The sequence below is a fragment of the Lepidochelys kempii genome, chromosome 17 (assembly GCF_965140265.1).
Source record: "Lepidochelys kempii isolate rLepKem1 chromosome 17, rLepKem1.hap2, whole genome shotgun sequence".
Classification (NCBI taxonomy): Eukaryota; Metazoa; Chordata; order Testudines; family Cheloniidae; genus Lepidochelys; species Lepidochelys kempii.
The window spans coordinates 826,589-848,964 of record NC_133272.1 but is presented as its reverse complement, the minus strand read 5'-3'; the positions used below and the strand labels follow the sequence as shown (position 1 = coordinate 848,964).

Genomic DNA, 22,376 nt, shown 5'->3' with positions numbered 1-22,376 from the left:
GCTGGGCCAGGCCGGGCAGGAGGAAGGGAGGCTGGGGCCCGCCAGAGGTGAATTTGAACGGGGAAGAGCAGCAGGCCCAGCTTGGGCTCCTGCCAGAGAGCAGTGTGGAATGACGGGGTGTGTGTGAGGGATCCTCCCCACCCCACACGCCTGCACTGTCAGCAGGATCCCACGCACCGTGCACTGAAGGGCCAGCATCCCCCAGTGGGCTGGGGTGAGACACACCAAGCTGGCCTCCAGGAACATGTCCCGTTACACCCCAAGAGTCACCCTCCTCCCAGCACAATGGGCCAACAACCCTGACTCAGGCCGTTCAAATCACTGGGCATGCTAACCCGAGCGGGTGGATACCACCCTGTCCCACTTCAAGCTCCCAGGCGGGCTCAAGGGGCAGCGTGAGCTGTGGGTCACCTGGCCTACACATGGACCGCCCCCGAGGGCACGGCCAGCACAGCTCTGCCTGGGCTCCCCCTGGGTGGGGTCGTTTATTTATTTATTCTGCAGCTCACTGTATTCACAGTACATTAAGCATTTCCATTACCTAAAATAATTAGGTGATAGGAAGCGAAGTGCTCCCTCTAATTTGCTGTCCTTAAATAAAATTAATGGTGCTGTGATGTTGGGGCCTGGCCATTCGTCTTCTCCAATTATCTGCCCACCTTTCCATCTATTATCTAGTCTGATCTATGACTCAATTATTCCTTCTGCGCTACAAGCGCAAGCCACTCTGTGTGGAGCCTGTCAGGCGGGTCCTGTCTCCCCCAGGTCTGGAGCACGGGGACCCACCTCTGCCAGATCCCCCCCGGAGCACAGGCAATCCCAGGCTCCACCGAGGTTTCTGTCGCTCCCTCGACACGCATGGGGCTGTACAAATGGGGGAAGAGGCCTGCTCTATGCACAGGTTTTGTATCGCCTGACCTAGAGGACCTAAAACCACCCACTGTTGAAGTGTTGCTCAGCCCGTAGCTATTCCCAGCCCGCAGAGGGCAGAGCTAAGCAGAGAGCTGGGCTGAAGGCAGAGGTGCGAGGGGGCCGTGACGGGCAAAAGGACAGAAAGGCAGAGGACATGACCCAGAACATAGGGAAGCCAGGGCCCCCACGGCAGACCCCCATTTCCAGGAGCTCTGGTCTGTGGCCCACAGCTGAGCGAGACCCTCTCCATGAGCCGGGCTGTGGCATCTTGTGGGCAGAATGGGTGGCACAGCCCAAAGGACAGCAGAGTCCCCCCTCCCTGCAGAGAGGTGCAGGACTGGAGTAGCCAGGAGCTCCCCACACAGCCAGTGCCCTGCCCCACTCCCCACAGCACCCCCTGCTGGGAGAGGCCGGGGCTGCTGTAGCCAGGAGCTCTCCCCACAGCCCCCTGCCCTCCTCCCTACAGCGCCCCCTGCTGAAGGAGACCAGAGCAATATAAACAGAAAGGGGAAGTGTTTGCGATGAAGGAGTGCTATATAATCCCTGGTACTTACACAATGGCATCTGTGTCCGGCCCCAGCCGGGGAGATGTGCAGCCCAGGATCTCGCCTGGCGAGAGCGGCTTGCACTGCGGGATGCTGACCTTATACTCGGAGCGCAGCACCTGGGATGCCGCCTGTGGGGAAGAGACAAGGGGTCAGAGACCAAACGTGGAGGATGGGGCTTCGGGGTGGGCTGGGCTGAGAACAAACTGCCCCAGAGGCCGAGGGAGGTGGAGAGGGACGGAGCGGCAGAGAGGTCTGTGCTTGGAATACAGCCCCTGACTGACTGCACAGGGCAGCACAGGGTGTTCCCAGGCCGTCTCATCACACCTCCGCCCTCAGACTCTGTGTCCTTGGCCCCAACGCCTGGGCCCGGGCCAGCCCCCAGCAGCAGGCTCCCCCAGCTCAGGGCAAAGGAGAGGGCAGCGCATTCCGAGTGGATCCAGGGTACAGGCGAGGGGCCCTGGGATGGAGGGTGGGGTGTCTGGCAGAGGCGAGGTCTCCTCCAGGCAGGGCTGTGGCCGGCCAGAGCAGCGAGAACTCGCCTGGCCGAGTGAAGTGGCCTTGCCTCGGTGAGGGAACGTTGGGCCAGATGCTGGGAGCCACTAGCAGACGCATCAATTAAAATACAAGAGAAAATGTTTAATGCTTCAATGACCCCATGTTTAGACAGACATGGCTCAAGAGGCTCATTCATCACTCCCGTCCTGCTGAGCTGGCCATTCACGAGGAGCAGCTAATCCGCAGCCAGACCTGCCAGCGCCTGCTGGAGCTTCCCCTGCCACTACCAGCGTCGCAGCAAAATGCCAAGTGCTCTGCTGCCTGCCCTGACATTTACAGGGCCGGCTCCTCGGCATGGGGGGAGCACGGTCATGAAACATTGATCAGAGTTCGTACAGAGCACTTGATCAACATTATGGCAGGAGAATATTATTGCAGCTACTCATTAGAGGGGAACCGGCGGCCCTGAGCAATCGCCGAGGCTGGAAAGAGAGAGACCACTAGACACACAGGTGTACACCCGCCCCCGACAGGTGTGCACCCTGCCCAGCACCCCCCCCCCACAGAGAGGTGCGCACCCTGCCCAGCACCGCCCCCCACAGAGAGGTGCGCACCCTGCCCAGCACCCCCCCCCCACAGAGAGGTGCGCACCCTGCCCAGCACCCCCCCCCACAGAGAGGTGCACCCTGCCCACCCACCCCCCACCCACAGAGAGGTGCACCCTGCCCAGCACCCCCCCCCCACAGACACAGGCTCTGGCAGGCGCCCTGCCCTGCCACATGCAGCGTTGTGCTCTGCAGCTCAGCCCGGAGGGGGCTGCAGCCCAGCAGGGAGGGAAGGCCGGGTCTCTGCACACCCTGCAGTTTTAGGGCCCTTCGGGGTAAAATGGTTTGCAAAGAGCGAGTTCTTCCCCCTCCCCTCCCTTCATCCTGGTGCCAAGCCCATGGGCCCCAGCCTCAGCACAGGAGCCCCCACCCCCTGACACTGCAGAACCCAGGCATGGAGGCCCCCACAACTGCCTGATTTCCAGGCTGAACATGGATCTTGATACAAATGCAACTGCCAAGGAGAGAGGCGTGCAAGTGAGCTGTTGATTGCGGGACGTTCACCGTCCCTGCTGTGCTCCTTATAAACCCACTCAGTCCCGTTGGCCCTGGGAGCCCACGGTTTGCAGGTACCAGGCAGTGCTCCAGTATTTTCTGGCATGGCTCCCTGAAGAGGACCCAGCATTGGAGCAGGGTGACCCGGAAGCCACCAGGCGCTGGCTCCGGGAAGTTGTTGCTTATCTGCATTCACAGGCACTGGGAGGCAGCTGCTTGCAGGGAATGAAAGAGCCCCCCGCTGGCAAGGCGGCATGGGGCTGGGGCTCCCGTGTTGTTACTGGCGTGAGGCCCCACAGCTGTCTCACCTGCAAAGCAGAGACAAACTGGATGGTGCTGACAAGAGCCAGGCAGGCGCCCTTGGGGAAGTTGAAGTGGATGGTCTCCACGAAGTGGGACGTGTCGATCTTGATATCCACAAACACATAGAGCATCTTCACCCCCTGCGTGGCGTCAATGGGAACTAGGGCCAAGGAGAGAGAGGCGTGAGGTCAGCTGGCTGCCCCCAGCACAGCCGGCTAGCAGAGCCTCCCTACTGCAGCACCTCCCAGCCCACGCACAGGCACCGGCTGGGGAAGCAGCAAGAGAGTGGCTTGAGCCCAGCTGCTGAGCCGTCCCCCCGGGCCTGCGTGCAGCCGTTGTGTAAGGAGAGGGGCCGGCCCCCTCAGCGGCACCACACTGGCTTGCCGAAGCCATCAGGCAGCTCCTGCCCCCATTTGCAGAGGCTCCCGGCTCGCTGTGCGCTGGTCAGTGCTGTTCATGTCATCTATTTACACCGAGGAACGTTTCACAGGCAGGCAGGGCTCCAGGCCCAGTCGCAGAGCTCGCCAGGAGATGATGTGCGAGTCCCTCGGCCTGGCAGCGCCAGCCCGCCATGGCCAGGTCAGGGCTTGTAGCACGCAGCTGGGCAGCATGGTGAGCTGCGTGCCGCAGGCAAAGGAGAGCAGCACGTGGTCATTTCTCTCTGGGTAACAGCCACCCAGGGAACGGAAGAACTACTCTCCATGCTAAGGAGCCCATGTCGCCACGATTAAGTGACTAATTAAAGAACCCAGGGTCCGCATTGACCCATAACGCCGCACCCCATGCCCATTTCAGTGCCGTTCACCTGAGCACAACTAAGTGCCAAATTACTTGCTCCTGGGGGGGCTGTGGAGGGGCTGCAGGCCCACAGAGGGAGTTGTGCCCTTGTCCTTCACAGAGCACGAGGCATGGCACAAAGGCCTGGGCACAAATGCCAGGGAGAGCTCGCTGTAACGGTAACCAGCCTGCTACCGGGCATCACCGGACCACAGGAGCTCTGCTCAGAACAGCCAGGGCAGCCGCCGGCCAATCGATGGGGAATGCAACCCAGGGCGAATGGCCAGAAGCTGCACTGCAGACAGCCCCGCTGGCTCCTCGCGGCGACCAGACCACTGCCTTGCCCTGCCCCTCCCCGCACCTCCAGGGCCTGAGGCCCGAGTGCCACCCTGAGGCCCGGGAAGTCAGAGCCGCAGCTGCAGCACAGGGAGGCGTAGCTCACGCCCCTCCGGTTCCCCTGCAGTCCCGCCATACCCTGCCTCAGGCTCCGGGGCAATCCCGCCATGGGCGGGCCCAGCACCTGGCAGCATCGCGCAGGCCTGCACCATGTGAGCCACTGTGGGAGACACGGCACCTTGTGCCCCCCGGCTCCGGGGCTGCAGCCAGAACACCACAGGCCTCATCTTGCCACGCAGGGCCAGGCTGGCTCAGGATTTGGCTGGTAGCTCAGCAGAGGGGGAGCCCCTCCCCATCAGAGTGACCCCAGAGGTGCTGCCTTTCGGAGAAGTTGTAAAGGCCCCCAGCACACTTCCCAAGTCGCGGCCATGCCTGGTACATGTGCGGGCTCTGGCACAGCTGCCCCAGCACCGGCCGGATCAGGCAGAGTGTTAGCCAGTCTCTTCCCTTCAGCTCTTGTGCAGAGCTGCTTGCCCAGGAAGAAGTGCTCCCTGCCAGCAGTGGCTGCATTTCCCGGAAAGGGCTGGGGACCTTCATCAGGAGAGCCCAGTGCATAAAGCAGCTCCCACCCATACTGGAGAGATGCCCCTGGAGGAATATTACTTTGGTCCCCCAAATGGGACCCAACCGGGGGTCCCTTCAGGCAGGCAGCAGCTTTGCGTGAGCTCCTGCTCCCGAGTGCTTCTCTTTTCGCCGTTCATTAATCTAGCAGTCGGGACAGACCAGGAGTTCTTATGTCCTCAGGCTATTGACCTGTCTCCCTCTGACCCTCGCTCCTATAGTGCAGTGATGGACATTGATAGCTGTGGCCACTCGCCTGGACGTGGGTTGGGACCCTCACTTTTCAACCCTGCAATATTCTATAAGAAATGTGATTACTAAAAGTCATTTCCATGCCCTGTAAATTCACCCCCCAGGGAGGCTTCTCCATCTGGGGCCCATGATGCAGAGACAGATGACAGACCCACCCCTGGCAGGGTGCCTGGGCTGACCTGCATGAACTCCCACCAGTGGGGACTGGGCTCCAGAACTGTCTGGGAGCGAGGGAGACGGTCCCAGGGAGCCAGAGGAGTCGACACTGGGCTTAGAACTGGCTCCAGGACTCAGCCAGACCCCAGCTCCCACGGCACAGAGCCTGAGCCTCTGGACAGCACAGACAGGCCCCCCCATGCCCGCTGATGCCAGGGACACACAGGGAGGGTCCTGGGTGACTGATGCTGAAGTGCCCAATGGGCGGGGGTGCCCTGCTGTCCACTGTAAATGCCCAGGGAGTGTGTGTCCCATGAGCTCTTTGTGGTCAAGCACCTGGGTCACACGGCACGCCCCCAGGCAGGCAGGTGCGCTCTGGCCACGTCAGCAGGGACACAGTCAGGCCCCAGGCCAGTCTCAGTGGGGTAAGGGCTGCACAGCCCGCCCACCCCGAGCCAGGAGGTGGCCTCCTGGAGCCGGGCTGGGGGATGCCTTCGTCCGCCCCAGCCTTGCCCTGCCCTCCACTACCTGGGGCAACAATTCCACAGAGCCACCTTAAAACCCAAAGTGCCTTATTGTTATTTTTGGGCAGATTCCGCCCTGGGTGGACTTCAAAGTTAGCAGCATCTGGGACAGCAGCGCAGTTTCCATGGCAACTGAATCCAGAGTACCCTTCCGCCTAGGGAGCACAGAGCCGCCTCCTCGCCTGCCCTTTAAACCAGCCCTTACGGCCCCGCTGCCACCAGACCAGGGCTAGCACGGGCCCCAGAGCAGGGCAGCCCCAGCCAGACCTGCCTCTTCTGCTCCCCTAGGCCTCCTTCAGCCCCTCCTTCCCCTCCCTTCTGCTCTGGCTTCCACGAGATCCCCCAGCACCTGCTCACAAGCACAGCACCTCCCACTCCTCTCCCCGTGCCTGGGACTGAGGGAGCCCGGCTGCGTGTGGCACCTCCCGTACCAGTGTCTCTGGAGACGGAGAATGGGCACATGACAGGGACTCAGGACTCTTGGGTTCTAACCCGGCCCGAGCCCCGGCCCTTCCCTCTCGTCCCCTGGGGAGAGCACTGACCTGCCTGCCGGGCCGGGGAGGGGTCACTGATCAGTGTGTATCAGGCCGTGCAGGGAAGGGGCAGGAGCACCAGGGTCAGGCCGCGGGTGAATTTCCACCCCAGTCCCTGTCCTGGCCCGAGGCACTGCAGGCCTGGTGGTCTCACTGTTCCAGAGCCTGAACACCCAGGGCCCCAGGAGCGGGACAGGGCTGGCAGAGCGTCCCCACACACAGGTGTGGGGAAGCTCCCCCTTCCCCCCAAGCAGGAAGTGAGAAGGCATTTTCTGAGCAGCAGCCGGAGGGCCCAGGGTGCCAAGCACAGCTCCTCGGGGACAGGGCAGGGCTGACTGGAGGCTTCCTTTGTCTGCCATGCAGCCTTCGCCCCATGCCTGGGCATTCAGTATCTAAAGGACCCGCCCAGGCCCATGTGTCTGGCACATGCAGCAGGGAACAGTGCTGCAGGCTGGCTCGGACCTCGGGAACTGCCCAGGGATCACTCCTGTGCTGAGACCCTATGACAGGAGAGTGGCTGTAACGCCATCACACCAGGGACTGCCCTGGGGCATGCAGCCCCTCACCAGGACCACTCTTTATGGCAGCAGCAGGAGGGGACGGGTCTGCTCAGACCATGTGCTGCACCATGGAAGCCAAACACCAGAGAGGCAAAGGCCACCATGAGCAGGGAGCGTGAGGCTGGCAACAGGCGGGGGGGCAAAGAGAGCTAGACGTGGGGAGTGGGACTGACCGGGCAATGCTGTCTCCAAGGGGTCCCTGTGCCATGGAGGGCAGAAGCCCAGGAGGGAGGCGTGACCCCCTCTCTCTCCCTCCCCTGGGAGGCGTTTGGATCCCATTGGGGGGTCATATCCACTCTCCCCAACTCGAGAGAAAGTGACAGGAGCCTCCCGCTGGTGCTGGTCCAGAAGAGGCTACGGCAAATGTCTCCATGTGAGTGGTACTGGTGTTTTCCAGCTGGGAGCTCCTCCACTCGGCATGCATGGCTGGTTCGGGCCCCTCCACCAGCCCCTGGAGCACACGGCGCTGCTTGCAGCTCGGCTGCGCAGAGCTGGCCATCTTGTTCACAGAACCTGCCTGTCGGGCAGCAACGACCTCCCCACAGAGCGGGCGCCCCAGTTCAATACATGGCCAGAGGGAGCTCACAAGCTGGCCGAGTGCCTCCAAGGGCACAGCACAGCCTCCTGGCAGGCACCACAGCCCAGTGCCCATGGGAACAAGCGACAGACAGCCACAGCTCAGATCTGAAAGTCTGGGCTCCCCACAGGGCCCCAGCAGCCTGGGGGCCCCGCACACAGCAGGGTTTGCAGCCATGCTGCAGACCGGTGGTAAGGCCAGACAGGGCTGAGCAGGCTGAGGCTCCGGAGGAGCCCAGAGAATCCAGGCTGCCATTCGCCGCTCCTAAGGCTCAGGAGTGGGTGAGGCCGGCAACCTGCCCTCCACGCTCCCCAACCCAGGTGGCCTGAGGGCGCAGCGGGGATGATGTCTCGTCCCTGGGCTGCCGCAGGAGGAGCTGCTGGGGAGCCAGCACCCCGATGCTTGTCCACACGGACGCCATGGCGCATGCTAAGGACAGACCCCTCACCGTCCTAACGCCTCCTGGACACACCAGCCTGGCTGCTGCGGCACAGGGCTCGAGAGAGAACCTGAGACAGGATCATCATTGCCAGCACTGCACTCGCAGGCATCTACACAGCGCCTGCCAGGCCCCCATGGCCCGGCTTTGCCGGGCATCGGCACAGCCTCTGAGCCAGAGGGCCGCAGCCGCAGAGCAGGGGCAGTGGAGAGCAGCAGGGAGCAGCAAAGGTTCCTCCCATGCAGCCTGAACCGCGTCCATCAATTGCGCGTCCAGAGAACAGGGAGCTTGGGTGGCCGAACAGACAACAAAGTCGCTCTGGGCCAGAGCAGAGAGATTCCCTCTTCAGGAGGTTATGGACTCTCCACTAAGCCTGGGACTGACTCCGAGAGGGGCTTGGGGGGATCGACCTCGGGATTGGGGGTCAGGGGCTGGGGGGAGATCGGCCTGGGGACTGGGGTTTGGGAAGTGTGTGTGTGTGGGGGGGGGATCGGCCTGGGGTTTGGTAGGGTTGGGGGACAGGGTCGGCCTGGGGACTGGGGTTTGGGAGGGTTGGGTGGGGATCGGCCTGGGGATTGGGGGGTCAGGGGCTGGTGGGGTTGGCTTGGGGTTTGGGAGGGTTGGGGCGAGATAGGCCTGGGGTTTGGGAGGGTTGGACGGGGATCGACCTGGGGACTGGGGGTCGGGCCTGGGGGGGATCGGCCTGGGGCCTCGGGTTTGGGAAGGTTGGGGGAGATCAGCCTGGGGCCTGGGGTTCAGTGGCGGGAAGTCTGGTCTGTTTTACACTGGCTTTTCCCTCTGTACTGACCCTGACCCAGAACACTCCCAGGCACCAGCAACCAGACACCCCAGATCCCCCTTTACTGGAGCCAGAGCCCCGGTCCGTACCCAGGCAGCTGTGTCCATAGTGCACCATGAAGTCGGCCCCAAGGGCCCTCGCCGTGAAATCATCCACACAGCACGCACCGTAGGTCACGTCTCCCATCACCACCGCCTCGGCACTGGTGAACCTGTGGGAAGGCAGAAGGGGGAGCATGAGGCCAGCACTGGGAGAAAATAACAGAACGCCACTAGCCGTCACCTTCAGCCCCCAACTAAAACCCCTCCAACGCATTATTAAGGATCTACAACCTATCCTGAAGCATGACCCAACACTCTCACAAATCTTGGGAGACAGGCCAGTCCTTGCTTACAGACAGCCCCGCAACCTGAAGCAAATACTCACCAACAACCACATACCACACAACAGAACCACTAGCCCAGGAACCTATCCTTGCAACAAAGCCCGTTGCCAACTGTGCCCACATATCTATTCAGGGGACACCATCACAGGGCCTAATCACATCAGCCACACTATCAGAGGCTCGTTCACCTGCACATCCACCAATGTGATATATACCATCCTGTGCCAGCAATGCCCCTCTGCCATGTACATTGGTCAAACTGGACAGTCTCTACGTAAAAGAATAAATGGACAAAAATCAGATGTCAAGAATTATAACATTCATAAACCAGTCGGAGAACACTTCAATCTCTCTGGCCACGCGATTACAGATATGAAAGTTGCGATATTACAACAAAAAAACTTCAAAACCAGACTCCAGCGAGAGTCTGTTGAATTGGAATTCATTTGCAAATTGGATACAATTAACTTAGGCTTGAACAGAGAGTGGGAGTGGCTAAGTCATTATGCAAGGTAACCTATTTCCCCTTGTTTTTTCCTACCCCCCCCCCTCCCCACAGACGTTCTTGTTAAACCCTGGATTTGTGCTGGAAATGGCCCACCTTCATTATCATACACACTGTAAGGAGAGTGATCACTTTAGATAAGCTATTATCAGCAGGAGAGTGGGGTGGGGGGAGAGAAAACCTTTTGTAGTGGTAAACACCCATTTTTTCATGCTTTGTGTGTATAAAAAGATCTTCTATACTTTCCACAGTATGCATCCGATGAAGTGAGCTGTAGCTCACGAAAGCTCATGCTCAAATAAATTGGTTAGTCTCTAAGGTGCCACAAGTACTCCTTTTCTTTTTGTTCACTTACAGAATCAGCATGGAGACATCCCTTTCTCAACAACCTTGTCTCCCCAACAAGCTGGCCAAACACAGCCACTTGGTTATCGGACTGTTTAACTTTCTTAACAGCTTTCACCCCATCTGAGACCTTTTCAAAGCTATCCCCACTGGATCTTTCAACAGGAAAGTCAGTGGATCCATTCATAACAGAAAATTTCTGGCTGTTAAGATCTGAAACTTTCTTGATCAAATGACTTTCACACCCTTCAGTTGCAGTAAACTGCTTGCAAAGACTCCATGAGGATTCCTTTCCCTAGGGCTTTTTTATGCAACAATTCACCCTTCACAGAAATTCTGCCCTTACCCTCTTCACCTAGGGCTTGCTCTAGAGGAGCACTTTCCTGAGCAACAACAGACTCTTTCTGGGTCTCACTTACATCCAGAATTACCTCTGGCCAATCCAGCGGATTCCTACACCATCCCCTTTCAGGCAAAATTACAGACTTCCTAGATAAAAGGTTAGAAGCATTCTCCTTCCCTTTGCCACACACAAGTTCAGGAATCTTTTCCTTCTTGTTACAGGTTTCCACACCCTCAGTAGGTAACACAATCACATCACCTTCATGCTCTCCTTGTGCCCTGGATAGGATCTCACCCTGATCAGACAGAGTTGCTATGCCCTTTCCCAACAACACACTAGCAACAGGCAAAATACAAGCACCAGAATTGTCTGGTCTCTGGGATTTTACATAGACACTAACTGGATGTGACCTAGTTACAGGGCCATTCTCCTGAGCAGACACAAACTTAGGGCCATTCCCATCCTGGGCTTTAGCTGAATCCAGAACCAGCTCTGAGACAACTGCAGTACCCTCAACCATCACAGGCTGAAAGGCCCCTTCTGTCTGCTCCACAAAGAAGAGCCGGACACACTTTCTCCTTTCCCAGACACACAGCTTGGGATCTCATTCCCCTGGTCCCAGCACACAAGGCTGGTCACAGACAACTGCTTGGAGATCAGCGTAGCTCCCTCCATAGGCAAGTCAATACCCCTGACAGACACAGGCATGTTTCCTTCCCTGTCACAATTCTTCACCCAGCTAACCGGTAAGGTCCAGGGACACTCCTCTTCCACTCTCCTCGCCTTCCCACCCTGCTGACTAGACACAGCCATCAGCTCACAAGGCTGTGTTGGCCCATCCAGACTTTCCTTACCAAGCACCTTGCCACTCCCAACAGATCCCCTGCCCTGCCTGTGTCTCCCCCCACTCAGCTGGGGTCTCAGCTCCCACTGTGCTCAGCACTGCCCTTGCTGTCCCAGTGGGGACAGGCAGCGAGCTCGCTGCTTTCCTCACTGCATCTGAGCCAGCGTGAGCCCCCTCTCTGGTGTGCGAGGGGGCGGGGAGCATCTCTCTGTCCCACCCAGCCCCAGGGGGTTGGTTACAGGCAGGCAGGTACCCTGAGCCTAGCAGATCCTCCCTGCTGCCAGCCAGGTCATCTGCATTTTCACCGACCATTTCCCTCTCCACCGATTGGTTCCCTGGATTCAAATTCAAACCCTTGGCAGTTACCGGAGCAGGGCCTGGATCCTGTCCCAAAGAGACACAGTCACCCCACAATAGGGTCTCACAGCCGATATCCTGGAGAACCCCAACGACCAGCCAGACCCACCCCTCCGGGGTCTGCACAGGGATCCGGGCCATAGGCAGGGTGAGGGGCTTCATCCCTGGGACCCTCACCCAGCTCACACAGCCCCATAGCATCTGGTGAGGCTGCATCACCCAGGGCCTTACAATTCTCTCTGTCCCAGGATCTCGCCACCCCATGAATGTCTCCCCATTGACCATCACCTTCCACTCCCACTGGCGGTCCGCGGGGCCTGAACCCAGGAAACTCCACACAGACATATAGGTTGGGGTCAGGAGTGGGAGCCTGTCCACCTCCCCACCCATCTGGCTGACGGAGTCTATGGCCTTGGGACCCAGCAAGGGAGCTAGACACCGGGGCTTTTCCGCAGGGTCCCCCTGGTTCAAATCGCCAGCCCGCTCAAAGGCAGTGAGGTGGCATCCACATCCCCCACCCCTTAACCAGGGGCAGCAATTTAGTCTCGAGGTTCCCTGTGGAACTGGCACCCCGGGGTCTATCCCCACTCACCCCTGGGGGGTCCCCTAGCCCTCTCCGCTCCCCACCGCCAGTTCATGCTGCTGCTGCTTCTGCAGCTCTTTCTCGGGCTCTCGCTGTCTCTCACAGTCCTCTTGCTCTCCCGGACTCAGCTCCAATCCCGTCCATCTCCGATCCCCGGATGGGGAACCCGATCGTGAAGACCCCCGTCTGGTCGGGGACAGGAGTCTTGGGGATGCCTGGCTCCCACTCCAGCTGCTCCCAGATCCTGCTATAGCCCCATTTGGGGTCAGGAATCTGTTCCTTACAGCGGTCATCCAGAGGAAACATTAAGGTCCTGTCAACTGTGCCCACCGCACGCCTGGCACTGCTAGAAGGGTCTGAACGCCATCCCTGCTCAGCCTGCATACCCAAGGCTCCCCGCGTCCCCTGCATCCAGCATGCCCATGACACCTCACGCTTGCGTCTGTGGGGAGCAGACTGGGGCCCTTAGAGGGTCCCAGGCACTGTCCCACATGTGGCGCTGGACCATTAGAGGAGCATTTGCTGGTTAGGTGGCACCTGGAGAGAAATATGAGTCACACAGCTCCCCGTCAGCGCCCGCCTTCTGCTCCTGGAACGAGCCTCAGCGGAGGAAAAGCGTGCCCAGCTCCCGGTCCCACACAGCCGGAGCAGAGCCAGAACCCGCCAGGAAGTGCAGCCATCCGGCTGGCACCCACGAGGCCAGGGTGGGGCGGCTTGTGACAGGCCTGGTGCCAGAGGCAGAGGCTGGTCTGTGATTTAAAGGCACCACCTCTGTAGGTATTTTATTGCACCAGTCCAGGGATTATTATCTTGGCCGCATGCCCAGGGAGCTGCTGTGGTATTTTAATTAGGAAAGCAGGTATTGTAATGACAAAGCCCCTGCCTGAAGGGGCTGGTTAAACCATATGCTAATTCCTTATTTACATCCAGGTTTCACTGAGCACTTGCAGGAGCCGCTCTCCTCCTATTGTCTGGGCCCTATCTCACTGCACCACCCTCCCGCCTTGCCTCCCCCATGGGGCTGGAGCGCAGCGAGCTGGCTCCCCCCAGACAGAGCTCAGCGGGTCGGTGCTAGGAAAGGAGACAGATCGGGAGGGCCCAGGCATAGCCCTGCCTTGCCTAGGGAGAGCCCATCTCACAGTGAGGGGCTCAGTCTGCCCAGCCCCTTTGTTCCTGGACGGCTCTGCTTAGGTGGCCAGCAAGGGGCCAGCTGCGGTGCTTCCTGCGAGACGGCCCGAGACCCCTCGCTCCGGTGGGACCCGCTCCCAGGCAGTACCAGCCTGAGCTGAGTCCAGCAGCGGCGAGGGGAAGGGCCCGACAGCCCAGTCCAGCCCCCCGGGCCATTCCCAGGGCTGGCAGCCCAGGCCCCACAAGGGGCAGTGCGGGCAGCTGTGGCACCGTCTCCGAGTCATCCAGCCCCAGGTGGGTGAGAAGGACGCAGCGAAGGGCCAGTCTGCACTCGGCGCAGGAACCAGGGTGCCTCTCGCTGTCTCATTCCAACCCTTGGCTTGCTTTCCAGGCCGCTGCTCCATGGGATCAGCTCCCAAGGAACCATCCCCGCGGGGCTTCCCCGCACTGCTCGCCCGCTGGCACAGGCCACAGCAGGGGGCTATTGGGGGCTGAGCGCCCAGCTCTCTGGAGCAGAGTAACTCACTGATGACCCCCATCAAAGTCATGCAGGGACCGGCCCCCAGACTGCTAGGGCAGAGCTCCCCAGCATGATGCCACACTGCGAACGCCGCATGGAGAGCGGGGCAGGGTGCTACGTACCACTCGAGAATAGAAACTGTGGGCAGATCCGGCCAGATGGCGGGGGGAGAAATCGCAGAGCGTGCTGAATATTAACAGCTCAATCGCATGCGTCAGTGCTGGGGCAGGGAAAGGGACTGCATCTTCAGCGAGACCTTCCCTGCATGCAGCAGCCCCCACGCGTGGGGCAGCCCTTCCTCCTGCTCAGGGGAAAAACACCCCTCTGCAGGGAACCTCCCAGCTCCTGCTCCACGGGCTGGCACGCAGCAGCCCTGGGCCCAGAATGGCCTGGCGGGATGCTAGCAACCCTCAAACCTGTCTGCAGAAGGACAATGACACACAGTGTCATACTGGGAAGGCCCAGACTCCAGGCAGTTCCCCTGCCCTGAAACATCCAGCTCCTGCAGCGAGGGGACTGCGGCCTTCCAGACCCAGGGCAACACCTGCCACCCTCCCCCACAGCGCGCACAAGGGGCACCGGGCAAGGGGCACCCAGCAAGTGGCTGCCCCTGACTCGGAGATTCCAGAGCGCGGCTCTCGACCCCAGCCAATCCGGACCCGTAGCCTCTCCTCTAATAAGCGGGGATGAAATTAACATGAATCAAACTCCACTTCGTGGACGGGTGGGGAGAGTGGGAAATTATTCATCTCCTTAAGATTCCGGCTGGGGAGGACTGACTCAGAGCGATAGATTAAAATGTATGTAAATTGGCCCAAGCCCCAGAGAAAGTCCCTGGGGGCACAGAGCAAGAAAGTGAAACAGTGGGGGGGAGGGGGAAGAAGAAGCAGGCTGGGGACCTGCCTGAGTACCCAGCCTCCACCTGGCCCCGGCTCTGTGACTCCCAGAGGAGTGGGGGCGGGGGGGGGAAGGAAGCAGTCCTGGGACCTGCCCTGAGTACCCAGCCTCCCCCCCGACCCCCTCGGCTCTGCGACTGCCCCAGCCTGGGAGCAGGACACAGTTATGGGGCCAGGGGTGCAGGGAAGAGGAAGGAAGGAAGGGGCACATGGCCCAGCAAGGTAGGAAAGGCCAGCCTTGCCCACCCGTGCTCAGAATGGGAGAGGAGCAGGACCCTGCCAGCCCCATGCCCGTGCTCCTGCGGCAGACACCCTGTGCCCTGGCCCAGCGGGGAGCTGCAGTGCGTTGGCTCCCTGCTGGTGGCTGGAGCCGGGGAAGAGCAATAACCACCTCCCAAGACAGATCCCAGGCGAGGGCCAGAGGCTCCCCTGGCTGTTTCAGCCGCCTGCCCAAGCCTTTCATCCAGCTACAGAGAAAGGAAACTTCAATTAGCGTCCACCTGAACTGGCCCAGTGCAGAGCAGACCCGCCTCGCGCCCTCCGACCGGTACCAGCACCGCCTGCTCTGTGCCAGGCCTGGGGCTGAGGGCAGCGGGCCAGGGCACCCCACAGAGTGTCAACCCACCTGCCAGGAGCCTACTGCTCTGGGGCCAGGACAGCAGCTTTGCCCTCATTATACAGCAGTCGCTCCCCCCCTCCAGCACAACCTCTCCCACCCACTCAGCAGGGAGCTCATGAATATTGAACACGCAGGGAGGTTATTCATCTTCCAGCTCAGTGTGAAAAACCTCGTTTCTCTCCTCTTCCCCCTCAGCCCCTATCTCCTCCCAAAGGCCATCTGCTAAGTGCCCCGTTCAGCACAGACAGACCTGCCCCGATCAGCCCCCCAGGTACCCCCAAACACCGGCCTGGGGGCACAAACCCCAAACTCAGGGGATGCTGCCCAGCACCCCGCCTAGAGGGCAGCCGGGCGGATTTCCAGGCAGAGGAGAAGGGGGAGCTCAGAGCTACGCGCACTGGGACAGGGCCAGCCCACCCTGCTGCCAGGGCCGGCCACTAGCCTGGCACGCTGCTGTCGCTCGCTGGTGCCGGGTTTTCTTACCACGCTACTCTGACTGCAGTTTTGCTTTTCACACCAGTCTCCAAAGCAGCTCCTGATCCCTTGGCTGACAGAGGCTGGGTGCCCCCCGGGGACCAGCATGGCCGGGTCAACTTCAGCGCATTCTTGGGAGCAGAGGGGTGATAGGCAGAGCCTCTTCAGAGCCTCATGAAGCAGCCACCCAACCCAACACACTCAGGCAGAAAAGAGGTTTAACCAGAGCACACAACAGACACCCAGAGTCCTGGGCTGGCGGCGAAGCGCAGCCCGCAGCCACTCGGACAAGACAGCCCTGTGCCGAGCCTGGCTCAGTCTGCCCAGCCCCTTTGTTCCTGGACGGCTCTGCTTAGGTGGCCAGCAAGGGGCCAGCTGCGGTGCTTCCTGCGAGACGGCCCGAGACCCCTCGCTCCGGTGGGACCCACTCCCAGGCAGTACCAGCCTGAGCTGAGTCCAGCAGCAGCGAGGGGAAGGGCCCGACAGCCCAGCCCAGTCCAGCCCTCCGGGCCATTCCCAGGGCTGGCAGCCCAGGCCCCACAAGGGGCAGTGCGGGCAGCCGTGGCACCGTCTCCGAGTCATCCAGCCCCGGGTGGGTGAGAAGGACGCAGCGAAGGGCTGGTACTGCCTGGGAGTGGGTTTTCAACCGGACCCTCCCCAGCCTGGTAACAATAAGCAAGTGAGTGAGGGTGGGGGAGAGCGAACAACGGAGGGAGGGGGGATGGAGTAAGGGGGCCAGGACCTCAGAGAAGAGGTGGAGCCTCAGAGAAGGGGCGGGGCAAGGGTGTTTGGTTGTGCACGGTTGGAAAGTTGGTCACACAGCCGGGCCAAGAAATTAGTCAGCCCACCCTGGCCCCGGAACAGTCGGACTGGCTGGAAACTCCTGCCCCCCCTAGTGCCGACGACGTATGGACCAGCTCCCCATCCCACGCCAAAGGCACCGCTCCCCCATACCTTCTCAGCAGCTTGCCCTGGCACGGCCCCCTCTCCTCCGCCACTCCCCAGCAGCCAGCACCACCCCCGCCAGCGGGGTGCACCCTCAACCTGGCACGTCTCTCCCAGCGGAGCCCAGGGCGGCTGGCGCTGAGCTCTAACGAGCGTCTCCGCGTTTCACTGTAACTGATGCTAGTCGGGGCCCTGGGCTCTGCTGCTCAGGCAGGCTGGGAGCATTGAGAGCGACTGGGGCCCGGGGCTTACAAGGACCAGGCAAGAAAGGGGGGACAGGGCACTGCAGGCTGGGGGGGGTGTCTGGAATCTGTCCTGCTCCCCCTGTGCCCACCCAGGGCCCTCTCCCTCCGTGTATTAACGCCACTGTGCTGTGCCGGGTAGGCTCAGAGCGACTGGGCCCAGCCGCTGCAGAGAGAGCCAGCACCGCAGCCAGACAGGGAACGCAGGAAGCCAGGCCAGGCAAACACGGAGAGCTCTGCCCCTGCAGGAGCTGACAGCATGGGGAAGGGGGGAGGGCAGGGAGCAGAGGCTCTGGGGAACTAACACACATGGCCAGGGTATATGGTGGGTTAGTGGCTGATTACAAGGTACAAGCCCATTGGCCCAGCCTGGGGCGTCCGGACACAGCACTGAACCCCACAGCAGGGGAGAGCTGGGCACAGGGGCAGGGCCTGGGGCCAGGCCGCTGGGCAGTGGTGGTTTCCCTGCCATCTCCCCAGCCAGGAGGCGCCCGTTTAAACGCTGGCTCAACCAGCAGCAGAATGAGGGCCAGGGACCGGCCCCGAGACACGACGGGCAGTGGGGAGCCAGACAGGTCCCACGTGCATGGGAGCTCAGGTGTGATGGGCTCCAGGGTGCGAACACCTCACTGGGGTCTCCCCCCGCCCCCCAGAGACAAGGCACAGCCCCCTCCAACAGGGCTCCAGGTTCCACCCCTAGCCCCCATGGAACCCCTTCCCCAGAGCCCCGCAGCCCGTGTCTGCTCCCACCCCAGGCGCGTGCTGGCTGGAAGGTCCTGGGCAGTGGATTCCCTCCTGAAGAACCAGAGAAAAATGCATTTAATTAGCATGGAACTAGTCACCAAGCCATGTTAACGGGCTTCCAACTTCATTAACACAGGCAGGCTGCACGTAATTAAAATAATGAGCTAGCAATTTTACTGCAAACGGCTTTGGAACGGCGCTGCTGCAGCTGGGCAATTACAATCTGTGCGCGGAGCCTGGGACCGAGATGGCCCCAGAGCATCTGCAGGCTGCAAGTGGGTCTTGCTGCGAGACAGGGCCGCCCGTAGTCCTGCTGGCACGACCCCATCGCCTGCCCCACAGGAAGAGGAGCCCTGGATCTGCACCCCCACCCCATCACCCTCCCACTTACAGCCCCCAACCTTCCTCCCCACACAGGGAGTGTGGGGGGGGGTCGCTCCTCTGGTTCCTACACGGGGACCCTGCACGGGGGCCCCTCTCAGGTAGGTGCACGGCGGGCGCCAGCCTCAACTGGGAGCTGGGCCAGAGAAGCCTTTGCTATTTCTAATGTGTGCAGGAGCCCCCAGACCCAGTGTCCATGAGGGGACTGGAGATTCCCACAGCCGCCTAGGTCTGTGCCTCCCCAGGACCAACCCTCCAGGCCCTGGGCCTAGGCCCTCAGCCTGGGAGCTGTAACAGTGCAGCGGCCCCCAGCTCCTTGGGGGCGGAGCAGGGCCCCATGTCCTGCTCCCAGCCAGCCAGGCACAGTGGAAGGCAAGTCCTGAGAGGGGAACACAGAGAAGCTCTAGGGGCAGGCGTGCACGGTGGGGGCCTGCAGGTGGCTCCTGATGGCTAGAGGTTGAGGGAGAGGAGAGTCTGGGGAGCCCTGGGGGCCGGCAGGGGTGTATGCGATTAGAACTGATCTGCCACGGGTGGGAGCAAGCTCTCACTGCAATGCCAGGGTCAGGGCTTGGTGGTTTCAGAGCCCACGGCACCGGGTGGGACTCGCCCCCCATCTCCGGGTACGATCCCCTCCCTGCACCATCACTCCCTGGGCAGGGGTCTGCAGCATCTCCCGTAAAGTGAGAACTTCATTCTCTCTTAACGATGCTGTTGTGCGGTTAATGACGGTTATTAAAGTCCCCTGCACCACGGAGGGAACGGTTCAGGGTCACCAGCGAGCTCTGCCTTGGGTCTGGGCAACAGGACACCACTGGGTGACTCAGCAGGGCCATCACAGGGACATCTTGCAGGGGCAGGAGCTGCTGTCAGCTCCTGGGCCAGGGAGAAGCGGGGGACTGCCCAGAAAATCCCTCCAGCCTGGCGCCCTGGCCCAAGAGTAACTCCTGGCCAAGCTGGTGAGCTCAGGACGTTTGCTCAGCCCCGGTGCTGCCTGGGTGGGTGCGGAGCCACCTCTGCCCCAGCCCATCTGCCCTGGTATCTGACGTAGAGCCCCGGGCTGGGAGGGCCGACGGGCCCCAGGAGGCCGAACTGACTGGCTGAGGCATCTTGGAGAGTTTCAGACGCAAGCCAGTTGTCAGAAGCTTTTTTGCTCCTCATTATCTCCCTTTTCTGGCTTATGGGGTCTTTCAAGCTGCACCAGAGCCGTTTGCTGCTCTGCACGCACCAGCCAGGACACGTTCCCAGCAAGCGCAGACCCTGCTTAACTCTTCCCTGCCCACCCAGTACAACGCAACTTCGCTTGGCCCCTTGGAGGCTCCAGCCAGTGCACGGGGACAAGAACAGGCCCTGGATTTTCAGACTGGATGCCCATCAAGATGCACGAGCTCCCTGCCCCAGGCTCACCCCGCCCAAGACTAGCGAGCTGCCCGCCCCGCCCCGTCCCCCAATTGCTAACACACAATATGCACTCCCAGCTGCTTCCTCCCCCCCCCCCCCATGCAGTCTGGCAAGCTGGGGGGGGGGGACGACCATGGGGCAGAGTCTATTACAATCCAGGGCTCAGGGGGCCATCAGGAAACATTTGGGCTGCTCCACAGATCGTGCTGCATGGGGGCTCTGCTGCAGGACACAGGGCTCACTCTGCCCATGCAGAGCCCTTGGGCCCTCTCCCCTCAGGGCTGGGACAGGAGGAGCATCAGCTGGCAGGCTACCAGCACCCCCCTGAGCTACCTCAGCTACACAGGGAGCAGCAGGGCTGGGCCACCCTTCCCAGAACAGTGATGAATGGGAACTTCGCAGGCCCATGGAGATCCCCAGCCCCAGAGCAGAATCTGCAGCTGCAGCAGGTCTCCTACCTGCTCAGAGAGAACAGCGTTAAGAGGAGAGATGGCCAGGGGGCAGAGAGGGAGCTGGGGAGCCCAGATTCCTGCCAGAGCTGCTGGGGTCCCCTGTGATTACCAGGAGCTGGTCACACAGAGAAGAGACAGGGATTAGCCACCACAGCCCCTAATACTTGGAGCTTATTAACAAGGAATCAAGAGCCCCGCTGATAAGCCTGCTCCAGCCCCCACCCAGAGCCCCTGCAGGCCCCAGAGCAGGGAGCTGGCTGTCTGGTCACTCACGCCTGGGCACACAGCTCCGCATGGCACTGCAGACCTGCTCTAAGCGGTGCAGTGGCTGACCCAGCTGGGGGGCTGGCTGGGTAGAATCACGCCCAGCTGAAGGGGTTCCTGTGAACAGACCCTGGCTGGCAACTGCACCCGCCAGCCTGAGTGGGGACCCGGGCAGGGCTCGACTGTACACGTCTCTCCAGCAGCTGCCTGGCCAAGCTTCTGCAGGGCTGACTCGCACACTCCCCCCTCACCCCGCTCCAGGGATAGCTCCCCTCAGCCAAATCACATCATCCCTGATCAACGGAGCCAATTTGGAACTTTCCGAGATAACATCATGATGCGATTTCCAGCAGGCAGCACCCCTGCCAGCTCCTCGGGAACAGCGCCACAGCACACAGCTCCCACGCAGGGCGGCAGCGAGCGGAGGAACCGCAGCTCCCAAGGGTGCTCAGAGCACGGCCCAGCCTGCAACCGACAGAGACCTCGACTCAGCCACAGCCGCAGGGCGTTCACAGCACTGCGGGCAGCCCAGCCCAGCGGGACCACGGCCAAGCCCAGCAGAGCCAGCATCCCACAGCCTCACCCCTGGGCCCGGCCTAGCGCAGCGGGGTCATGGCCCAGCCCTGAGACCAGAGATGGTGCCTGCATTTAAGCCAGTCTCCAGGGTGCTGAGCCCTGCGGGCTCTGCTCTCGCTCCAGCCATTCAGGGCGAAGCTCCTGTTCCTTGCGCGGAGAAGTGCAGTTTGTTAGGAAGTAGATAAAGACAAACCTATTAAGACTAATTAACGAGGCCTTGCACCGATCAATTCTGTAAGTGCTCTGTACATTTCAAAGCTCTATGCTCAGGCTGTCATGAGGCAGCCACGGAACTGGGCTAACTGTGTCTTCATTTCACTCACGGTCCCCCTGGGCACAGCCAAGCCCTAACGGGCCAGGCTCTGGGGCCACAAGACGGACAGCTGCAGCCTGATCTCAGAGTCCCAGACCCCAGGAAGAGACGCAAGCCCCCTCCCCTTCACGCTGCAGGGAAGGATCCCACAGCCACGGCACAGCCTCTCACTGCCATGCTGCCCAGTCTGAGCCACCAGCCCCTTTCTCCCTACAGCTCCTCACGTTCATCTCTCACACTTGGGGCCCTTCCCCACAGCTGGCACTGGGAGAGCGGGGCTGGCCAGTGCCTCAGACATCCCTCTCCACTGCCCCCATGACAGTGCAGGCCCCTCCGGGTAGCCTTGAGGATGGCGAAGGCTAGGGGGTCTCCATCCCGCCCCCACAGCACTCCGGCTACCAGCAGGGAGCAGGGGCTTAGAGCAGATGCCTCTGGCTGTGGGTGGCAGAAGCAGCCCTGCACGGGGGCAGAGTCCATGCCCAGGACATCTCCCATGGCCAGAGCCTTCACAGCACGTGCTCCAGTGTCTCAACACTGGGGCTGCTGCAGCTTTCTGGGCACCCCAATGTGCTGCCCTTTGCTTCTGGCTTTTCCCAGGGAAGTCGTTCCTTCCCAGATCAGCCTGTATTGTGAGGATACCGCATGTTCCTCGGTCGGACTGTGCATGCTGGCTGCTGCATGATGACAGAGGGAGCAATTCCAACAGGGGTGGCCAGGACAGGAGGGCGGAACTCAGGCAGCTCTCTCCGATAACCACCCATACATGTCTCCATGGCTATTTTCAGCACTGTAGGATGAGGCTAGGTCTGTAGACAAGGCCCTGCCCTGGGCTGGCTGGTTTGCTGGGTAAAGGTACCACTTGGACTTGGTACCACACAACATTTTGATTAAAAAAATAGAATGAAACAAACCTGACACGGCCCTCGTTAAACGGATTAAACCCTGGCTGACTGACCCTGGAACTGTAAACAGGACCCCAACATCAAGCGGGTGTGTTGCTAGTGGGCCCCACAGGAATGGGTTCTTGATCTTACGCTATTTAAGATTTTCATCAGCGACATGGAAGACGACAAACTCCTTGCTGAGAAAGTCTGCAGCCAAGATAAGGATTGGGCAATAATGAAGAGGAC

At 60.9% G+C, this 22,376-nt stretch overlaps 1 protein-coding gene across 5 annotated transcripts in view; it reads right to left on the bottom strand.

The window, feature by feature from the left end:
- DPH1 (diphthamide biosynthesis 1) overlaps nucleotides 1-22,376 on the bottom strand; it is a 53,593-nt gene that overhangs the window by 13,258 nt on the left and 17,959 nt on the right. For 4 of the 5 annotated variants that reach the window (XM_073316120.1, XM_073316118.1, XM_073316119.1 and 1 more), the window contains 3 exons: nucleotides 9,022-9,143; nucleotides 3,364-3,518; nucleotides 1,467-1,588 (listed from right to left, as the gene is read on the bottom strand). In XM_073316120.1, coding sequence (XP_073172221.1) covers nucleotides 1,467-1,588; nucleotides 3,364-3,518; nucleotides 9,022-9,143 — 399 coding nt within the window. Of the gene's footprint in view, nucleotides 1-1,466; nucleotides 1,589-3,363; nucleotides 3,519-9,021; nucleotides 9,144-20,099; nucleotides 20,209-22,376 lie in introns of all 5 variants that reach the window. The other variant, XM_073316117.1, reaches the window with a different exon arrangement.